Source organism: Phaenicophaeus curvirostris, chromosome 1, assembly GCF_032191515.1.
Source record: "Phaenicophaeus curvirostris isolate KB17595 chromosome 1, BPBGC_Pcur_1.0, whole genome shotgun sequence".
Classification (NCBI taxonomy): Eukaryota; Metazoa; Chordata; class Aves; order Cuculiformes; family Cuculidae; genus Phaenicophaeus; species Phaenicophaeus curvirostris.
In genome coordinates this window covers 111,944,358-111,965,305 of record NC_091392.1, presented here as the reverse complement: position 1 = coordinate 111,965,305, position 20,948 = coordinate 111,944,358, and the positions used below count along the sequence as shown (strand labels likewise).

Here is a 20,948-nt window from a genome sequence, read left to right as displayed (position 1 = left end):
ATCCTAATCCTTTATCCAGATCTGTGCAGCTGTGAATGTGACTGTGTTGATTTTCTTTTCTTATAGTTAAGATACCAGTAAAGCTTAAAAAACAGAAAACAACTTGGGGAGACAAATGCATGTGTTTTCATTTTTTAATTTGGTTTGGTTGCAAAGTTCTCATGTCTTAAACAGATTTTTTTCAAGCAGCTTTCCTTTTGGTTGGAGTCTGACTTTTCTGTCATCTTCACTTCTAAAGGTACCGCTACAGAGATGAAGCATTTTTGAAAGTCCTGAACACTGGTATTCAGTTATTATACAAGAAAGAATCCTCATTTAGTCAGAGATTAGTTGAGCTCTCCAAGCTTCATATGATGGTCACACAGCACTCTCTATTTTTGTCAACCATACTGAGGTCAAGAGAAGAAGATGGCATGAACAGCCAGACAAGAGGTATTTTTTTTATCTCCTTCTTTCCTTTAACTATATTTAGTAATGTTGTCTTTCTTGCATTATATTCTATCCATGCAGTAACCTATCCACCTACATATACTTGCAGAGCTATTAAACAATTCCAGCATATTAGTGTTCAGTTTTAAATTCTACTTCTACTTGGATCCAAATGTTGCGTTCATTTTATGCCTGCCGGTTTTAAACACTTGTTTTCTGAAACTACTTTTTGTTTGTTCTTAAAACCCTATTGAAATCTTGAATTGATTCTTTTGGTGCCTGTCAGGCTGTTAATGTAAAATCACTGAAGTGCATATAGGTTCTTTTAGAAACTTGTGTGACGTATCAGCCTGTTTTAAAACAGGTCAATATTGAAGATTTTAATTTGATTTTGCAAGTATTATAAAAAAATGTTAATTTAATTGATGTGTATTTGATACTGCGACTTTTCACAAGGAATATCCTTCCGGGAGTATATAAATTGGTACTAGTTCATATGTAAGATTGGCTTTATTTCTTCATCTCTGCCAACTGAAATACTATCTGACCTTGAACTGGTTGTTTAATCTACTTGCACCTCTGCTTGTTCCACATAGCTTTGAGGTTCAGTGATTGAAGGAGTCATATAAGAAAATGGGAGGAAATTCTCAGGGCAGCATGTTGGTAACAAATTTTGTGTATATTGGTGAGCAATATGTAAAAAAAAAAGCTTTAAAGTTTTAAATCACATGAAAAGAGCGAAAGGCTCTTGAGAAGCCACAAATTCAGTGAAATTAAAAACAAGTGATAATTTTGCTGCATACTGTATGTGTTCTACTTTTTTAATGTATTTCTGTAGGGCAGTGAGATGGATTCTTTGAGGCTAACTTCACTAATTCAGCAACTTAGTGTCAAGGGTGTATTCTCTTAGGCTGTTGTCTTATGATCTGTTTTGTTTTGACAACGTGTTTTATATCCCTATATATACTAGGTGAAAAAGCCTTTGCCTTTTCAGATACTGAGAGTAAAGAAATCTGGATTCGAGTTTTGAATCTGCCATAGATATCCTGTGTACCTTTGAGTAACCTGATCACTTATTTGCTCTGTTTCTCAACTAGTTACAATGTAAAGGTGCATAATTTTTGTATACCCTAGTAAAGAGTCCCTGTAGCTTGCTGACTAATTGGATTCTGCTCTGTTGACCCCTTTTTAAATGCACAATATAGAAGCATTTTGAGAAGTTGCTGCAGCAGGGGCATGAACTTCGAAGTTCTTGCTGTAACTTCTTGAGTAGCTTGGGGAACTTGCTGGGATGTCTGTTCTCTCTGTGTAACTCCTGAGCTAGTTTAAGGTGCCTTCCTGGGAGAGGAGGGAGCTGCAGTACGGTGGGATAGGGTTTAGCACTTCTTTTTAACCAGAGAACAAAAGTGTACACCTGGAAACTTTTTGCAGGGTAATATGCCACATTGTGGACCTCACCTCACAGTAACATTTGTGTGTCCAACTTGGAAATACAGTTGCAACTTCTTCAAAACAAGTTGTTCTGCTTGGGGTAAATGGATCATAATCATCATTTAAGTGTAGTTGGGGAAATGTTCTTTGGTATTTATAGAGACAGATCTTGATCTAAAATGTACAGTACTGTGTGTGCATCTATTTGGAGAGAGTCTCTATATGTAAGGGTATTTATATATGTGCTGTCTAGCTGAGAGAGCAACAAAGCCGAAGCTGTGTATTTATTTCAGAGGCCTTGGTGGATATACTGCTGACAGTTGTGAAACTCACCCCTTCTGTCTGTGAGAGCAGTCACCTTGCTGTGTTGCTGGGTGCCTATGGGGCTACACTGAGTACTATAGGTAAGCATGTTAGCCTGGGAAAGCTACTACCTACCTGGTTTCCACCTTCATAGGTGACTGACTTTGGGTTTCATATTTTTTTTTTTTTAGATCAGAAGATACTGCTGCTGCTTCAGTTATATGAGAAGAATAATCAAAGTCTGATAAATTCCAGGTAAACTGACCACCTTTCTTTGTTCAACTAATTACGTGCAAATAAACAGGCTCACAAGTGGCACTTTTCCAGGGTCATATTTTTCACCAACGTGAACAGTGAGCAAGGTCAAACCTACAGATCGATGTTGCTTCCAGAAACATTTTTCCTATGCATTTCCTATTCTTACCGTCATTCTTTTGGGTTGGGTGAGGGACTGTCTCATTTCACTAGTCCTTCACTCTCCATACTAAGGACCCACTACAGGGATATTGTCACAGATGAAGGCCAAAGCACAAGTTGCTAGTGTAGGACTCCTTCCACTTCCCTGTTTCCTTGGGATATAGTATTTGCTACTCAGCACAGCCTATGCCTTTTTCAGTGTTCTTGCTTCTATACAGGTGATAGTCGATCATGGTCCATTGCTGGAGAGGAATATGCCAGTGATGTTTAACCTTTTGCATTAACACATGTATTGTTAGGTTTGGGGTACTAATGTGGTATCATGGCCTTCCTTATCTTTCACCTTCTTGAAATTCTACTTATAGGGCAACATTGCAGTACATCTACGTGCTTCGTAAGAGACAGAGCCATGTATTGTATAAAATATTTGGTTTCTTTTCAGGCCCTGCGCCCAAGCGGTCCACAGGGAACTCTGTTGCTAACAGTTAGTTCTTCTATATGCTGATGTTTTTGGTCTGCTTTGCTTAAATGCACTTTTTTGTCTTTGAGACAAAAAGAGGGCACTCAGGAGAAGTGCTGTATGTGTAGCCGAGCAGAGTCCAACTTGTGTTACATATGGGAACCTTCAGGTTCTGCGTGATAACAGGTATAACACCTTTCCTCCAGCTGCCTCACTGACAGTGAGGCATTGCTGTTGGCAGTAACTACATAATAAGTAACAGTATAAATAGCACTTCAAGCATGATAGCAAAGTAAGTGGGATCTTATGAGCAACTCGGAGGAGGAGAATAAGGATTTAGGTTTTACCCAACCACTGTGCCAGTCTGAAATATTAGTTGCATTTGAGACAACCTTGTCTGACCAGGTCTTGATCACTGTCTCTTCATGCAGCTGCTATCATACTAACCTTCATTGGTAGCTTAAATATAAAAGTGTTTTTTCTGAGAAAGTAAGTTCTGAGTTGGATTAACAGTCTAGGAAATAGTTAATAAGACACCCTTAGACTGAATTTGAAAAGCTTTTCGATGGATGAGAAAGGTTGCCAGGGAAACGAGTTCTAGTTTCAAGTTCCCATTTAAATACTAATTTATATCCTCTATAATTGCTTTTCGCTCAGTACTAGCAGTCTATTGACTAATACCTTTACTTGTAACAATGTTTAAGAATCCTGCTGTGGGGTCCAGCTGCTGTGGAGCACCACAAGACTTGCAAGAGTCTAGGGAAGTCACTATGGCAGCAGCCAAGCATGGAGGAGATTCTGTGTCTGCTAGATCGGGAAAAGATGATGAAGACAATTCTGTCTTACCCTCAGCATCGCCGCCTTCTGTCATCACAGGTGCTCTAGGCTGCTAAATGATCCTTCTTTTGCTGTAGAAAAAGAGCCTCTCACTGTAATGATTTCTTTCTTGCATTTGTGTAATATATAGCAATTTGTTTACATCAGGAGAAGCATTTAAATTCATAGGAGGGCTGGAATTAATTATTTAGGAGCACTTTCCAAATAAGTTGCGGTGTATGGACCGCATCCTGTCTGCAGGTGTGACTGTGCAGCACTGCAAAGATTACCATGTATAAGTGAGACCAGAATTTAACTTTTAAAACAATTGTTAAATTTGTTTGTGCAAGGATCCACTGACATTGCGCTCTTCAGTCTCACACAGTTTGCTAAGATGCTTCTTTCTATACCTGTTTGTGCTAATCAGGGGAAATAGTTTTGGAACCTTAATAGTGAAAGGCAGATTTGAACACAAGCATGTCTCACCTTGTGTTGCATTATGTTTTGCAAGGTATAGTATCAGCTGCTTTATAATGGGGTGAGGTAGTTGGGGAAGTTTAAAACCAAGCTGGAAATCAGTAGTGTTGCATACAAATGCTGGTTCGGATTTGATTTCAGGACATGCAAGAGTCACTGTATAGAGATGAAAGTGTCAAGAGCCTTGATGACTTCTACGATCCGTGTTTTCTGCTTCAGCTCTTTAGTGAATTGACCAGACCAGGTAAAGTGAATGTTTCTCTTTGATACTTGGTGTCATTTTACTCTGCTGTGTAGGAGCTACATGGCTTTGTCTGTAGCTCTGTTATACTCCATCTAAGATCTAATACTGCAAAGACATTTGTGCCTGTTTTTGAAGTGAAGATACATACGTCATTTAACCACCTACTGCGTTGCATTGTAATTGTCAGAATGACTTAAAAAATTACAAGGTGTAACTGGCATTAAAGTTTTTTGGTTTTTGTTTTTTAAGCACTTTTCCATATAATGCAGTATAACTAGGGAGATTTAGAATAGAATCATAGAATAGAATAACCAGGTTGGAAGAGACCCACCGGATCATCGAGTCCAACCATTTGACTGCTCAGGAACAGAGCAGTGTAGAAGCAGATGTGCATTCCTGACGAGGTGCTCTTGTCCAGATGACTGGGTGCTCCCTCATAGCTCTTCGAACTAGCGGGTCAACCCTATGTAGAAGAACTGATCTGCTTAAGATGAGGAGAGGTTTTTTTTAAACTGGAACTGGAAAAAGCTTTGAAGAGACAAACGGTAGACAAAAGTTTACGTACTCTGATCTATTGAACAGCACAAACCCCAGCACAATATAAATTTCAAATAGCCTAAGAGAGATCAGTAGATAATATTCCACAATGGAAGGCTGTATTTTTTTTTTCTGGTGAACATGTAGGATATTCTGCATCTACTGTGGTGTTATGTCAAAACGGGCATGGGAGGGATGGTACCTTCTGCTGCAGTGCCCCGCCTGCACCTGGTAGGACAGCTCTGATCTTGGGCTGCTTTGTGGCTGAGTATTTGGAAGTGGTAATCTCCTTTCAGCTGTGCTCTTGTTAGGAAGGTAGGTTGAAGAACATTCTGTGCAGTGTTGGAGGAGTTCTCTGGGCATAAATCTGAAGCCAGAGTTGCTAGGGAAGAGTAAAGTTGTTGTGTGACCAGAGTGAATCTCTGCAGTGGTATTGATTTCTGTGAGACACACTGTAACTGAATTGACTGGAGATCTGGCCTGTTACAGGCTGTGTTTATAGTATTGGAAAACTTCAGCCAACTCATTTTCCGTCAGATAGAGGTGCATTGGTGGGTAGTTTGTCATGAATGAGCGTGTGCTCAGAGGTTTTGGAAGGCTTGAGTTCTACATAGAATCATAGAATTACTAGGCTGGAAAAGACCTTTTGGATCATCCGAGTCCAACCATTCCTATCTGCCACTAAACTATGTCCCTGAGCACCTGTCTACCCATCTTTTAAACACCTCCAGGCAAAGTGAATCAACCACCTCCCTGGGCAGCCTGTTCCAGTGCCCAATGACCCTTTCTGTGAAAAATTTCTTCCTGATATCCAGTCTGAACCTCCCCTAGCACAGCCTGAGGCCATTCCCTCTTGTCCTGTCCCCTGTCACTTGGGAGGAGAGGCCAGCACCCACCTCTCCACTTCTTTTTGGGTAGTTATAGAGAACAATAAGGTCTCAGCCTCTTCTTCTGAAGGCTAAACAACCCCAGTTCCCTCAGCTGCTTCTCCTAAGACTCCAGCCCCTTCACCAGCTTTGTTAACGCTGGTGCTTGAAAAACAGTTGCTTAGACTCACTTCTTTTGTTTGATATGACCCTGCTTCACATATGCACATCCCTGCTGTACTTCACAGGCGTGCTGTCTATTTAGAGAGCTCTTAAAAATCAAAGTGAGGCAAGTATCACAAGGAATTCCCTATGTTGCTTATGGTTAACCACTGTGTAGCTACAGCTGGATTTGGCTTTCCACAACAATACTATCAGAAGCAATTGGCAGGCTGATAACTGTAATTCAGTGAAATCGTACTTAAAATCCTTCTTCAGCTGTACCCTTATAGTACAGTATCTGTCTCGTGTGTTCTTAGCCTGTACTTAGCTATAGTTCTAAACCACTCTGTAATTTTGACAGCAGTAAAAAGAACTGTCTTTTAGTTTACTGAGGCAGAAAGGTACCAGAGCTATTTGGCATTTTGCAGTAGGAGGGATCTTAGATGATCTAATTAATTCTGGGGTTTTGAGATTGTTGTTGATGAAGGACATGGACAGCCAGCATCTTTCGAACATGGGTGTAAATTTAAAAAAAGCACTGCTGTCATGCACCTGCCATCATCACCCACCACCTGGAGGCCACCACTCAGCTGGTGGGAGGGATTTGGTGGCTGTTGGTCAGCCTCAGCAGCGCCAGTCAACCGGCGAGGATGACTAATTGTGCAGGGAGCAGTGAGGCTGAGGGAGCTTTTGCACCTTGTATTCTTGCAGAGCTGTGGAGCCAGTGGCTATCCCGACAGAGAGTGCTTGGGATTGGAAGGGACCTTTGTAGGTCATCTAGTCACACATAGGCTGTCTCTAAAACAGAAAAGGACAAAAATAGTTCTCTGAACTGCTCCACGCTGAGTGAGCAGACTCATAGACTGTGTGCTATGAGGGGCATTTTTAAAGGGCCCAAGAGATTTATGAGTTCAAGTCCCCTGGCACTCCTAAATCATGTCAGCTGTTCTTGGAATTCCCAGTTTCTCTTTATTTATTTGCTCTTTGTACTGGCTGCACAGTGCCCTGTGCACAGATGTTCTATAACTGCTGAATTTATAAATGTATACTTACTGCACGGTGTTTAATGCTCACTGAGTACAAAATAAGTCTGGAATTGGGCAGATAGCAAGTTCTGTCTAACTTTAGCTGTGATAAGCATCTTGTAGAAAGCTTTCCATCATGGTTCTCAAGGTACTTTAAACAAACTGTATATCAGACATTAACTTTTTTATTTTTTTTAATAACAGCTTGTTATTTTGTTAGTTGTTGAACGCGCTTTCCAAGGTCAGCTGGATGGAAAATATTTCCACGGCATGTTTTCAGTGGGAGAAAGTTTTCCACATAAATCTTCCTGTGACCAGCATGAACTTTACTGCTGGAATGAGGACCTTGGATTTCACTATGTGGTACCACCCCATAAAATTATCCACTTTATCTGTCTAGTTGGTGCACATTAGTAGTTCTCAAGAACTGCAGTCTGGAGGAGAGCCATGTGGGCTTGCTGTGAAAGGGCATGCAACACATTTGATCCTGTACTGAAAAGATGTTGTTATATAGACTGGGGCTGTTCATGGAGAATCCTCTGCAGGCAGATGAGTTTTACAGTCATTTAAGTTGGAAAAGACCCTTAAGATCATCAGCTGTAAACCTGACACTACGATGTCTACCACTGTGAACCATGTCCCTAAGCACCACAGTCTTTTAAATACCTTTAGGGATGGTGACTCAACCACTTAGATCATCATTTCATGTTCACTTAGGATTCTACAGAAAGCATCTATTTCCCAGTGCTTACCTTGCACCCTTGCATCTTGCCTGAAGAGTGGGAACTGTGGAGTTGCTTTGTCACAGGCAGAAGGTGGCATAGATTACATGTCTCTCTGGGCTGTTTCTTTTTCCTGCCCTGTTGTTGCACACTCCGCACTTTCCATTTACTGGTCAAGTTGTGGCCTCACCCAGTGCCTGGAAGTAAAAGGGGATAGAGTTCTATCTGTGTGATCTCTGGTAATGTAAGAGGTATCACATGCTAGCAAACGAGGGATCTTTTTGCTCACTAGGAGAATGACTGAGGTGTTTTGAATTACACCAGTTAAATCTGATGTGCTTTGGTGAGGAATCACTGAAAAGATCTGTTATTACAATTCAGTGATGCCTTTGCACTGGTCGTGTTGCAGTGGGCTGGCTGGGAGGCAGTGCTGGGAGGTGGAGACCCTGGCATTGCCTGGCCCATAACTAGCAGAGCTGGGTATGAAACCACCAGGCATGAAATTGAAATAGAAGTTTTGGTAGCTGAGGAAAAGGTGAGAGAAACACAACCCAGCTGCTAGTGTAGGGACATAAATAATGTGTGATTTTTACATAAATATATCTAAGATACATTTCTTTTAATTAGGTGGTTAGTGTGGTGGGGGAGGAGATCAGTGGACCAAATGTAGGTACTTGTCAGGAAGACTACAGCATCTTCTTAAAAAGGAATGTTTGTTTCTCGGAAACTTCCTCCAGACCTTCAGCACAAATTACAGGGAAATATGTGTATGTTTTTGCTAAACTCAGAACCACAATACATTTAGCCACTTTAGCTGGTGAAAGACAACTGAGGTGATACTGTATTGCACTACTGGTGAATGGAATGTGAGTAGAAATAGCACAGGAGGTGTTCTGGAGGTTTTACATCAAGTCATTTCTAGCTGTCAGTGGGTAGAAATGGCATAAGCTCTTCAAAGTGCACAGCCCTTAAATGAGGAACTCTAAATCCTGATAGCAAACTGCTATGGCAGATAAATCTTAGTTTCAAGAGAGTATTTTCTGTGTCACTGGTTACTGTTCATTGCTGGATTTTGTTTGCCTTAGGAGGGCATAGGGGCACAGTTTACTACTTCACCTAGAAATGTCTTACCAGCAGAATCGCTCATGCCTGCACAGTAGCAGCTGGTGTGGCTAGTGGCTTATTTATATATTATTCTCCTGTCTGTTTTATTAGAGAAGCTTAGTGCAGATAGGCTTTTTCGTGGCTATGCTGATCTTTCTTTCAGGCACAGACTTAACAAGAAAATGTTTTGAGGAGGAGAATTTTCCCTCTTGTTGTTCTTTGTACTTAACTTTCCTAAAACGGTGAGAGATGTAATGTCTTTACAGAATTTATTCCTAGCTTTGCGTAGTCTAGCAGGCAGAATCATGGCTATCATGTAAATGAGACCAACCACCCTAATCTTAGCTCAGGTAAAGAATTCCCATTCAGAGTGATTTGCAGAATTCCTTTGTTAGCTGGAGGAGCTTTTAGCATGCAGCGAGGTAATAGTTTGTAGTGGCAGATCTAGAAATTGATGTTTATGAGTAGAAGTTTTGCTGAGGATTATAGTGCTGTTATGTACTCTGACATGTCAATGTATTGTACTGAGTGTTTTTCTTCCATTTCTTTCTCTCTTCCTACACAGAGTGTGTAGTGGCTTGTCACAAGTTTGTTGAAGTCAATGCCCTGGGTCTAACAGTAGCTGCCCTTAGCAGCTACGATTCCAACATGAGAGCGGCTGCATATTTTGTCCTCGCTTCCTTTCGTTCTCATCTGGAAGGAGCTCGCTTTCGAGAGAAGAATCAGGTAAGACTGAGCTCAGTTGATAGTTTGCCAGGTTAGACATTCAGAGTCATGGATGGTAGAGTTGCTGCTTTACTCATCCACTTATATGCACGTGGTGAGAGAGCCAAGAAGCTTTTTATGCTCCATTGTTTCTCTTCTATTGCTTTGTGTTTCCTCCTGTTCTAATCAACGGACAGAAAAAAGGAGGAAAATGTGTTTTGGAAATTCTTAGGAATTTTATTTGTACCAATCCCTGATTGGTACAAATACCAATCCTGATGGGATTGGTATTTGATTTATGACCTACAAAATATCCTAAGAGCATTTTTATATATTCATGTTCTCTTGTATTTGTTTGGGTTATGCTTCAAGCTTTTCTCCCCTGGGCTCTTGTTCTGCAGTTGCTGTATCTCTTGGATGCTGTGCAAAATGGAATCGGGCAGCCGAACCTCAGATTTACCTTCTCTTTGACCCTCTACATTGCTCGTGTGGCACAGCAGATTCTGAAGCCAGGTACTGTAACCTACTGCACTTGTTGAACTCCTGGGGTGAGTCACTGAGCATGGAGCGATGTCCTTGACTGATACTGGAAGATGCGATAGCTGTGAAGTATACTTTCCTGTGTTTCAAAGAAACTTTCAGTGCACATGTAGACTGCCTTACTGGAGAAACAAGAAATGCCATTTTAATTTGTGTGCGAAACCAGTCTGATCCATCAGGGATGAAGCTACTCCCTCCTCGTGATTTTGGAGTGGAGGTGGGCAGAGGACTACATGAGTGAAATGGATGAATGTGCAGGTGCTGTTCAGCAGATCAGAGTAGCTTGGCCAGAGTGTTCTTTTGTCCCTAGACATGGAATGAACATAAGTTACTATTGTAAAGGAGATCGTAGCATCAGAGAGTAGTCTCTGGAAGGGACCTTGTGAGTTCTCTAGCTAAACCCTCTGCCCTAGGCAGGGCCAGCTATGAGGGCAGACCACTTTGCACAAGGCTTTATCCTAGAAAACCTTCAAACTCTCGACTGATCCTAGAAAGCCTCCAGGGCTGGAAACTGTATGATCCCTCTGGGCAACTTGTTCTACTGCTCACGGGGGACATGTCTGATCTGTAGGTTAAAAATCACGACTGCCTAACATTGAAGTGTTAGGCTTGCAGTGTGGAGAGATTTGCCTCACTTGCTGCAGATTTCTCTTTTCTCAGTGAAGTAACATCGAATTTGCTGAATTCGGAGCCATGTTAAATGTTTATCTTCTCACCTGCTTTGTGCACACTCTGAATAAGCTTTTCATTTTGTGGAAGAGAAGGGGAGGGACAGCCAACAATATAAAGACCCTTGGAGCAGGAGGTCTCCTCACTGTAATTAATGAACTGTTCTGACATCTAGCTGGAAAATACAGGTCCCATTTATTTTTCTGTGTGGTTATGTGTTGTGAACATTGTCCTCCTCCACAATAACCGTTGTCTCTTCACAGAGGAGCACATGTATATAAAGGTAAACAGATTCCTTCTGTCACACCAGTATTTGGACCTGAGAAAAGTACCAGGATTTTTCCAGCTTTTCTACAGTTCTGATTTCGAGGTAACGTAAGAATCTCATTCTAGGTAATTCTTCAGAAAATAATAGAAAATACCATAAAAATGCAATGAAAGCTTATTCTTCCAGAGGTAATTAATTATAGGCAGCTTTGTTCTGCTTTATATTGGGATTAGAAGTGTTATTTCTGGGTTTCTTTGCTGTTTTCTTAATAGCCACAGATATTGAATTCATGAGTTGTGCTGTGTGCTCTGTAAGCACAACAAACAATGTTCTACCTTGGCTAGCTTACATTCATGTTTGAGTTTAGATTATTAACATTGAGTTGAACTGAGGTGTTTTAGAAACAGCAACTTTTAAAGTTCTATTATCAGTGCATATTTGAGCTGCAGAGTAACTGCTCCTGATGGATGTTATTGATTAAATTTGACAGGGTTGAAACTGCGTAAGCCAGAACAAGCTATTAAGCATTGTGCTGGCACTCCCAGAGAATCAGGTTCTTTATGAGTAGGTATTATGTTGAAATGTCTGATGGTGGTGTTTTTCTTATGGCTTCCAGTACAAAATAGAACGTGAGTGGATTCTCAGATTTCTTGGAGAAGGGCTGCGCGATAAACATTGCTACGAGCTATATGACTACCAGAAGATTTTCCAGGTCATTCTTTCCTTTTTCAACAGTCCTTTGTGTGATGAGGGATCCCAGGTAAGAACTTAAAAAAACCACCAAACATTACAAAAATCCTCCACATCACAGCAGCTTGCGTGGTTTGGAGATCTTATACTAATACTAAACAGAATGGAGCAGTTGACTCTTTGTTTGCCCTCCTGAAAATCTGTTCCTTGTTGATTTTGTGGATGTAAGGAGAGAGGCTTTCATCTAAACCAGAGTCACATCCTTGTCGCCGGAAATTGGAACAGGTCCCTGCCATCATGTAACCTCACTCATTTGTGTCAGCTGGTAGTCTGCCTCGAGTCAGATTTCTATTGCTTTGTGGAAAATATTGCAGATATCACAGTTTTGCTTATATAATCAGGGCCTTTGTTTTTATAGGTCTCCTTATTTCCTGACTAGCATATTACTTGTACAGTACTTTAGCAGGAAGAAAACTCACATGTTAGAATCTTTGTTTAGGCTTCTCAGAGTGGATGCTTATAAACATAATGTGTTAAAAGTATCTCAGTTAGGTGTCAGTCTTGGACAAAAGACAATATTGTCTTGCTACCTTAAGTTATCCTTCAAAGAGTAGTGTCTATGCGTACGCAGCGTTGAAAAGAGTATTTTTTTTTCCCCTGGGGTTGCTAAGAAGATGTGGTATTTGGTAATACATTTTAACTTTAAGTTAATCAGTTCCCAGTCAAATTGATAATTATATCCTTCTGAAAGATTGATAACAATTAGATCCCTACTGTATTCTAATTTTGCAAAAGAACAAGTTGTATTTTTTGTTTCAGAATCGTATTCTGGAGATATTACAAAATGCTGCCCATGTCACCAGAGCTGCCTATGAGCTGATACAAGATCACAGCCTCCTAACCTGGATTCTGCACATCTTAGAGAAAAGGTAACTAGGGAAATACGAGTGAAGTGGGGACAATTTTACTGTCTAGGGTAGAATAATCATGCAGCTGTGTATGAAAACAGGGATGGCATATAGAGAGATGGCCTGTCAGCAGTTGTGACATTTGGCTCCTCGGGCTGTACTGTGACAGAACTTGGTGAATTCTGAAGCATCCCTTGTTTTTCTAAAACCAAAATCAAGATGCTTTCAGGTTGTAGTAGGAGTGTTTCAGGGTGTAGGGGTGATTGCAGGGAGAAGTCATGTTTTTGAAAACACTTTCTTGAAAAACTTAGAAAACAAAATGGCACCTTATTTTAGCTATGTAGCTCTTCTGTAGCTCTTCTTCAAATACCCACAATTTATATCCTGTCTTAGGACCTCTCTATGCAGTAATTTGCCCGGTAATGAATTTGAGTTGTTTGTAACATTTCTCCTCCTGCTCCTTCCTCCTCCCTTTGCCTCTCCCTCACATACACGTGCACGCTGTTACCAGTTTGCCAGTAGTGTTCACTGTGGGGGGATAAGCTTTCTTTTAATCTTTGTTTTCTGGCTGGCATGCCTGTAGAAGTTCTTGTCATTTTTTGTGTCCCTTGCCAAGTTCAGCTCCAGCTCTTCCTTAGCCTTTCTGACCCCATCCCTACACAACTGGGCAACATCTCTATACTCTTCCCAGGATAACTGTCTTTGCTTCCCGTGCCTGTGTGTCTCCTTCTTGCCCTTTAGTTTGACCAGCAGGTTTGGACTCAGCTATGCAGGTCTTTTTACCTCCCTAACGTCTAACACCTGAGGATCGAGAGCTCTTGCAGTGGATGGAAAGTGTACTCCACTGTTTCCCTGATTGCTGCGCAGTGAGAGGAGGGCAGTAACCGGGCTCTCTGTGTGGCTGGGGCTTCAAAGAGCTGTGCTCTTATGCTCTGTTGGGATCCTGGCTGAGAGGCACCTATTGCCATTGATGGCTCTAAAAGTGCACTAGAACATGATCCCCTCTGGGTGGTGGGGCTGGTTCCTGGTTAGGATCTGCCTTCCAAACAAGGGTTTGCTTCTTTGTTTTTCAGGTTTCTGGAAAACAAGCTGTTAAGTAAAATTATTTCCTTACTCCATACTCTATGGATTACAAATTTACCAGACAAGAAAAAAAGCAAGAATCAGTCCCAGGAGAGTAGGAAGTTTCTTCCAATTCAGCTTGTAAATGAATTTCTGTATGTTATGATCATGTTAATCAAACACATCCGGTAAGTCCTTTTTTTTTTAATTATTTTTTTAATCAATGTGCATGTCATCATTACATCCTCTGTCCAGTTTGAAATTTATTAAGGCCAGAAGAATTTCTTGGTCTCTGGCAGTTTAATGCATCTTTTCCCTTTCATTTGAATGTTGAGTAGTGAATCTTTCTGAGATTTCTTTGACAAGAAGACTTAACTGTTTAAAATACACGGAAATAAAATAACAACCGATGCACTATTACTGCCAGGTTTTACATCTGTAATTATTGACTTCTAAGCTGCCGTGTTTTACAATTTTCATGCTGGATTAGAGTCTGCAGTTAGCAGTGCTATTTGCTGCAAAGATCTTTCACACTCTCCAGAGGTTTGGAGGATTGTAGAAAGCAGGTGGGTTACCAGTTCTTTTTGGGTTCATGATAGCACCTGCAGCTCTTCGTGCAGGACAAGCGATGACACAGCCAGGAGAAGCTCTGTTAATTTTTATTTACTCAAATTTTTGAAAATTCATGCAAAATAAGAATTGTAGGTAAAGCTCTGGACTTCTGGCTTCTTTTTGCGTGTCATCTGCCTTTGCTATTTACAGGCAGGAGGGCAGAGACCTATATTTCATGATATGTTCACTGGGGATTCAGTGAGAATGAAACTGGCATATAGCATGCAGAAAAATACATGGCACTTCTGTTTTCTTTTCCTAGGACTAATTTAGGTCTAGCCACACTGACTCAGTTTTTTAGTACACTCAGTTCTGTGCTAGAATATCGTGCTGTAGTTCTGGAAGCCTTCAAAGAAATGAACCGGTTCACTGTGAATGACAGTGTTCTCTCAAACAAAGAGATCCTGCTGCTGTTGCATAAGTGGAGTGTCATCGAAAAAGACCTGCAGCTCCAAGAAGACGTACAAACTCTTGCTCAGAAATACCAAATCAAAGAACTGCTTAGTAAGTACTAAAATAGTTCAGAAATGTAATATTGTAAGTAATATTGTTGTAAGCTAACCATACAAGTTTTTTGATAGGAATGGTTGGGCTCGATGATCCAGTGGGTCTCTTCCAACCTGGTTATTCTATGATTCTAAGTGAGGCAAGCTTTATAGAAAGAGTGTTAATAACTTTTGTCAGACAATCTGATCTAGCTTGTGGGAGGAGGAAAGGAAATGGAAAGCCATTTTTCAGGGCTCTATTGTAGTGATTTCTAACTCAACATAATTTTAGAAGCTTTTTAGAAGTATAATCTTGAAGAGAAAGAGCTTTGAAATGAAAATGAATTGCAGACCTACAGTCAACCATTGAAAAAAATGTGCTTGGGGGCTCTGTGCTCAAAGATTTGAACCATTCTGGGTGTGGATGGGGGATTTGAAAGTGACATATAGATAAAACTGAGCAGTAAGGCAAATGAAAATGAAATAGTTAATTTTTCTTATTGTCATCAGTGTTGGAAGGAAGCAAAAATACATTTGGACTTGTATGACTTCTCTCTTCTTATCTCTATGAATAAAATGTAGAAGGAACTTCATAGTGGGAGGTGTTTAAGCAATGCTGATTTCCTGCAAATACAACTGCTCTTGGTGCATATAATAAAATTCTATAGGTTTCTTTCAGTGTTCTCTATCAGTTAATTATTAAAGCATCACCGTGTTTAAGGCTTTAGTTTTTCCAAAGTTTTTTATAACCTTTACGAGGTTAGTGGCTTTCTGAAGACTTTTAGGGAATTGTAGTAACATCTCCAACTTAGTGTATACTGAGGTTTAAAAAAAAATCTGTTGTTCTAAGCCTCAGGAGCTTATAAGGCAGTCACAAAAATGTGTCCTTACCTGGATTTTTGTTTCTAAGGTTGCACTTCAGGAGTTGTTCTTATCCCCACACAGCCCCTGAGTAAAAATACTGGTATGCGTTTAGTTGATTTTAAGCTGCAGAGTCCAACATAATTGAAATTTCTGATTATTTCTTTCAGTGACTCCTTGGAAGCAAATTGCCATAAAATGCTTTGCACAGCATAGTGATGGCAAAGTACTGTTGCTGTTTTGGAGCCTTGCTGCTCCTGTGACACAGGCAAAACTGAGTGTTGTGGACCTCTGAAATACTGCCTTGTCTTTGTTGGGCTGTGGACCAGGGCCTGGGTGGCATTATTGCTCACCTCAAAGTTAGGAGATCCAGTTCAGAAAAGTGTTTCAGCTGAGAGCTGCCTGCAGCCCGTTTGCTCTGGATAGCATAGGCTTAGTTGGGCTGCTAAATGAGGCTAGTGCTCATCCTTTTAACAACTGAAACAATACATGATACCATCTTTTTTGTATAATTTTGTACCAAGAAATCCTTTGGAGCATCTGATGTTTGTTTTGGTGGTGTTTTCCTTCTTACAGAAAATATTAAAGAAAAGAACAAATCTCAAGCCTCATTTCATGTGTATCACCACGTTCAGAAAAGGAATGAGATAGAAAGAGAAGATGACACTGCTGCAGACCCGAAAGCCTCTGAGCTGGAGAAATGCAGAGATCATCTGAATTGCATATTTGTCCATTGGGAGCCTGTTTTCCCAGCACAGCCCACCAAACATCAAGAGGAGCCCCTCAAATCTGCTGACCTTGCAGATGAAACATTCAGTCTTACTTGTGCGTCCACTTACCTAGTAACTAAATGGCTTGTAAAGTCCATGGTGGAGCACAACCTGAGCATGCAAAATGTTTCGTTAACTCTGCGTTGGCTACAGAATTGCATCTTGCCACACCCGGTGGCAGTGCAGGAGATGCTTAGGGATGAGATATTGAGAAACAACATCTTCAGGTTTTACACCCGGATCTGTGAGGCCAGCGGTGGGACAGCAGGACTCTTTAAAGAGCTCTGTTTGTTCAGTTCAGTCATGCTTCACCTAATGAATGCTCAAGGCCTGGCTAACAACCACTTTCATGAGCTTGTCAAAACCTTGTGCCTGTCAGCAATGACGGAAGAGGATGCGAACAAGAAAGGTAACTCATCTTTTTCTTTTCACTAACATTACAAGGCGATAATGGTAGAAAAGAAGTAGTTCTGTGGGGTTTTTTTTAATTCATCAGCACAGTTAGAAGTTTGCCCATGTCTGTGGGTGCTCATAACTTAAGAAAGTAGAAGCTCTGTCTTTGGTGGTTTGGGCACAGGGGTTGGTCACAGAGTAGGGTCACGCTTTGGGGGTTCCCCAATAGTACAACAGTCATACTCCCTTGCAAGAAACTTTCCTTTCTAGAACTGAAATGGAGTTCATTGAGGTATAAGAAATATAATCCCAAAGGGAAAAATAGCCTGCAACAAATGAGTTCATGCGGGTATGGGTTCTGATCCATATGCTCTTCAATTTTATCATTTGATAGCAAAAGCCACAGGTCACATTTCCAACTTTTCTGTTTGAAGGTTATGCTAACAAGAAACTGTTTTCTTTTGTTAGTGGGGGGAGCATCGCTGGCTTTGTGCGGGCAAAACCCCCACAAATTTTACATCTAGGAAAAGAGTTAAACTATTTTAAAACGTGGGTCTGGAGCTAAGATAGTTTGATTTTGTATTGCTATGTGGAAATAGAAGACTGTCTGTTCTGATTTTTCTCTGATTTTTCTTCCACAGCTGTTTGTGCATTCCTGACTTCTGCTTACATTGGGGATGTATGGCTTGGAGCACAAGAGCCAGAGATGTTAATAACCCACATCAAATTGATCTGCAGTAGTACCGATGATAAATTAAAAGATGATGACTTGGAACTTCAGAAACAAGGAGAAGAAACTATTATGACACTTTGCAAAGCCCTTCACTTTGCAACAGTGGGGCATTAATACAGTGAATTGACATTTAATATTTACTATTACATGCTCTGCCATCGTTGCTGTGAGCCGTGAAACCCTCTTGAACTGTTCTCCATACAAATTTAACTTGCTTTGTCATAAAGATCAATATTTTATTACTGCGTGCAAACTCAGAGGGGGAAAATTGTATTCATCATCTCTCAGTGGAACATTAAAGTCATCATTTTCTTTTTCTTGAACAGTATGGGACACAATGTTATTTATATGATTTTTATTACAGGCATTTTTAACTTTATAAGAACCAAAAGAGGGTGATTAGTACATTGCCTATGGACTGTATTTCAGTCCCTATGTAGTTAAAATCCATCTTCTCCCCAATATAATTGGGGAAAAAAAGACTCAAGGACCTCACCACAATGTGGTATAAGTGCAAAGAACAAGTAGTCAGAGGTTTAGCCATGATGATTTACCATTTCTTGAAGAACTGAGTTTCTTTCATGATATACGATACCAAAGCCAGTATGCATAGAAGACTCTGGAATCTTCATGATCTTGGATTCTTCTTTTTAAATTAAATTGCTTTTCAAAGGATTTATCTCGGAGGTGCTCTGTTTTTATTCTCCTTTCTAGTTTTTGGGGTTTGGGGTTTTTCTGTTGATTTTTTTTTTAATTACAAAAAGCTCTGAAAGCTGGGACTTGCAACAAGGGCCCATCTTCTCTCCACTCTGAAAAGATGAGAGATGGAACTAAAACCCAAATGCCTTACTGTTCATTGATTATACATGCTTTTATTGGAAATTCTCTGTGAAATCCGATAATTTTTTCTTGACTGTGGCCTCAAGGGCAGTTTAACATACCATTCCAGATATGCAAACACACAGAGCCTGAACTTGAACCTTTGAAATGTAAGATGGGATTTATTAAAATGACTCATGAATATGTGCTGTGCCTAGGTACTTTGTACAAAGTCTGTACAGGGGAGAGAAAATCAGATGTGCACACTCCTTGTGATGTTTATGGAATGTGCTTTTTTCTTTTATATATTAAAAAATGTGAGATGTAAATGATGAGGATTTCTTCTGAATGTAAATGTTCTGTAAGGTCTATATCAAGGCTTATTTTTTTAAAATGATTTGTTGAAAAAGCTGTGAGCCCATTAGAAGCTAAATTTTGTGTCATATCAGAACTCTAGGGTGTGACATCAAGAAATTCTTTGTCATGAAAAGAAAAATATTTAAGTAAAAAAAACGAAGCACAATGAAACCAAAGGATTTCCAAAATGAAAGATATCCTGCTGTCTCATCTAACTGGAAAAGAAAATACTCAGGATACATAGGAATAGTGTTTTTTGCTGTTGTGAGGCTCTGAGCACATCTAACAGTGGTTTATAGTATGATTTTCTTGTGAGAATTAAAGAAATGAGGTAAGACCATTCAGCTAGTCTCAGGCCAGTAATGCAGAAACATTTTCTCTACCCGGATCTGTCTTAAAATTGACAATAAAGTAAATGAATTTTCCCTAAGTTGAATCATGGTGGTAACTGGTAAGCAATCTTCCTATCTGAATCTGGACCCATGAGCTTTTTCATCCTATTTCTTCACATTGTCCTGCTGAGGGGTGGTGAGAGAGTGGCTGGGTGGGCATCTAGCAACCAGCCAAAGCCAACCCTCCACATTGTGTAACATAGTGTAGTGTAGCCCCTTCCTCTCCCCTGATAAACTAACAAAGCCCAAATCCTAAATGCCACAGCTTGGACCTTGCAGTCTCCAACAAGCTGCAAGCCTGGAATTGTAGAGTCACAGAATAGTTTGGGTTAGAAGGGACCTTAAAGATTACCTGGTTCCAACCCCCCTGCCATGGGCAGGGACACCTCCCACTAGACCAGGTTACCCAAGGCCCCATCCACCCTGGCCTTGAACACCTCCAGGGATGGGGCAGCCACAGCTTCCCTGGGCAACCTGTGCCAGTGCCTCACTGCCCTCATGGTGAAGAAATTCCTGCTTATATCTAGTCTAATCTGCACCTTTCCACTTTATAGCCATTCCCCCTCATCCTATCGCTACAAGACGTTTGTAAAAAGTCCCTCCCCAGCTGTCTTGTAGCCTCTTCAGGTACTGGAAGGTCGCTCTAAGATCTCCTCGGAGCCTTCTCTTCTCTAGGCTGAACAAGCCCAACTCTCTCAGCCTGTCCTTGTATGGGAGGTGCTCCAGCCCTCTGATCATCTTCGTAGCCTCCTCTGGACCCGTTCCAACAGCTCCATATCCTTCTTATGCTGAGGATTCCAGAACTGGACACAGCACTCCAGATGAGGTCTCACAAGAGGGGAACAGAGGGTCAGAATCCCCTTCCTTGCCCTGCTGGCCACGCTGCTTTTGATGCAGCCCAGGACACGTTTGGCCTTCTGGGCTGTGAGTGCACACTGCTGGCTCATATCGAGCCTCTCATCGACCAGCACCCCCAAGTCCCTCTCTGCAGGGCAGCTCAGTCACATCATCCCCAATCCTGTACTGAAACCACAGATGTTTCTGGGTGTGCATTCACACGCCTGGCGGTAGCTTTTCACCTGTCCCTTGGCTGTGTTTACTTACACTCCTATATAACTGTGGTACTTGCAGGAGCAGAATTATGTGTTGAAGCTCAAGCAGCTGGAAGAGTGATTCTTAAGTGAGATCTTTTTCTGGAAACTGGAAAAGCTGATGCGAACAGGCATCCTCAATTACTTAAACAGGTTTTTGCACACCTTGCTGTTTCCCTTTGTGCATAAAGCCAGCGATTTCTGAATGCAGTTCTGTCATGGCCAAAATCAGATAACTTTCAAGCTCATAACGAGCTTTAGCTAATGAGATGCATGGCACTATGTCAGTGGAAAGTAGTATCTGGAAAACACAACCGACTGTGGCCAGTCATCCATGTTGTGCTTTCTTTAGAGCATCTAAATCCTGAGCAATTGCATGAGTTGGGGTTGTTCAGCCTGGAGCAGAGAATGCTGTGGGGACCTGTAGGAAAGATGGGGCAGGCTTTTTAACAAGGCCTGAATGACAGGACAAGGAGTAATGGTTTTAAACTAAGAGAGGGTAGGTTTAGACTGGATATAGTGAAGAAATTCTTTACAATGAGGGTGGTGAGACACTGGAACAGGTTGCCCAGAGAGGCAGTGGAGGCCCCATCCCTGGAA

At 41.0% G+C, this 20,948-nt stretch overlaps 1 protein-coding gene across 1 annotated transcript in view; it reads left to right on the top strand.

The window, feature by feature from the left end:
- URB1 (URB1 ribosome biogenesis homolog) overlaps positions 1-19,295 on the top strand; it is a 55,119-nt gene extending 35,824 nt beyond the window's left edge. Inside the window, exons 26-39 of the mRNA XM_069871107.1 lie at positions 239-432; positions 2,154-2,264; positions 2,355-2,418; positions 3,745-3,916; positions 4,475-4,577; positions 9,559-9,719; positions 10,100-10,211; positions 11,171-11,277; positions 11,792-11,935; positions 12,685-12,794; positions 13,847-14,023; positions 14,710-14,951; positions 16,370-16,972; positions 17,598-19,295. Coding sequence (XP_069727208.1) covers positions 239-432; positions 2,154-2,264; positions 2,355-2,418; positions 3,745-3,916; positions 4,475-4,577; positions 9,559-9,719; positions 10,100-10,211; positions 11,171-11,277; positions 11,792-11,935; positions 12,685-12,794; positions 13,847-14,023; positions 14,710-14,951; positions 16,370-16,972; positions 17,598-17,803 — 2,506 coding nt within the window. The 3' untranslated portion in view covers positions 17,804-19,295. The remainder of the gene's footprint in view (positions 1-238; positions 433-2,153; positions 2,265-2,354; positions 2,419-3,744; positions 3,917-4,474; positions 4,578-9,558; positions 9,720-10,099; positions 10,212-11,170; positions 11,278-11,791; positions 11,936-12,684; positions 12,795-13,846; positions 14,024-14,709; positions 14,952-16,369; positions 16,973-17,597) is intronic.
- Positions 19,296-20,948: the final 1,653 nt, after the last annotated feature.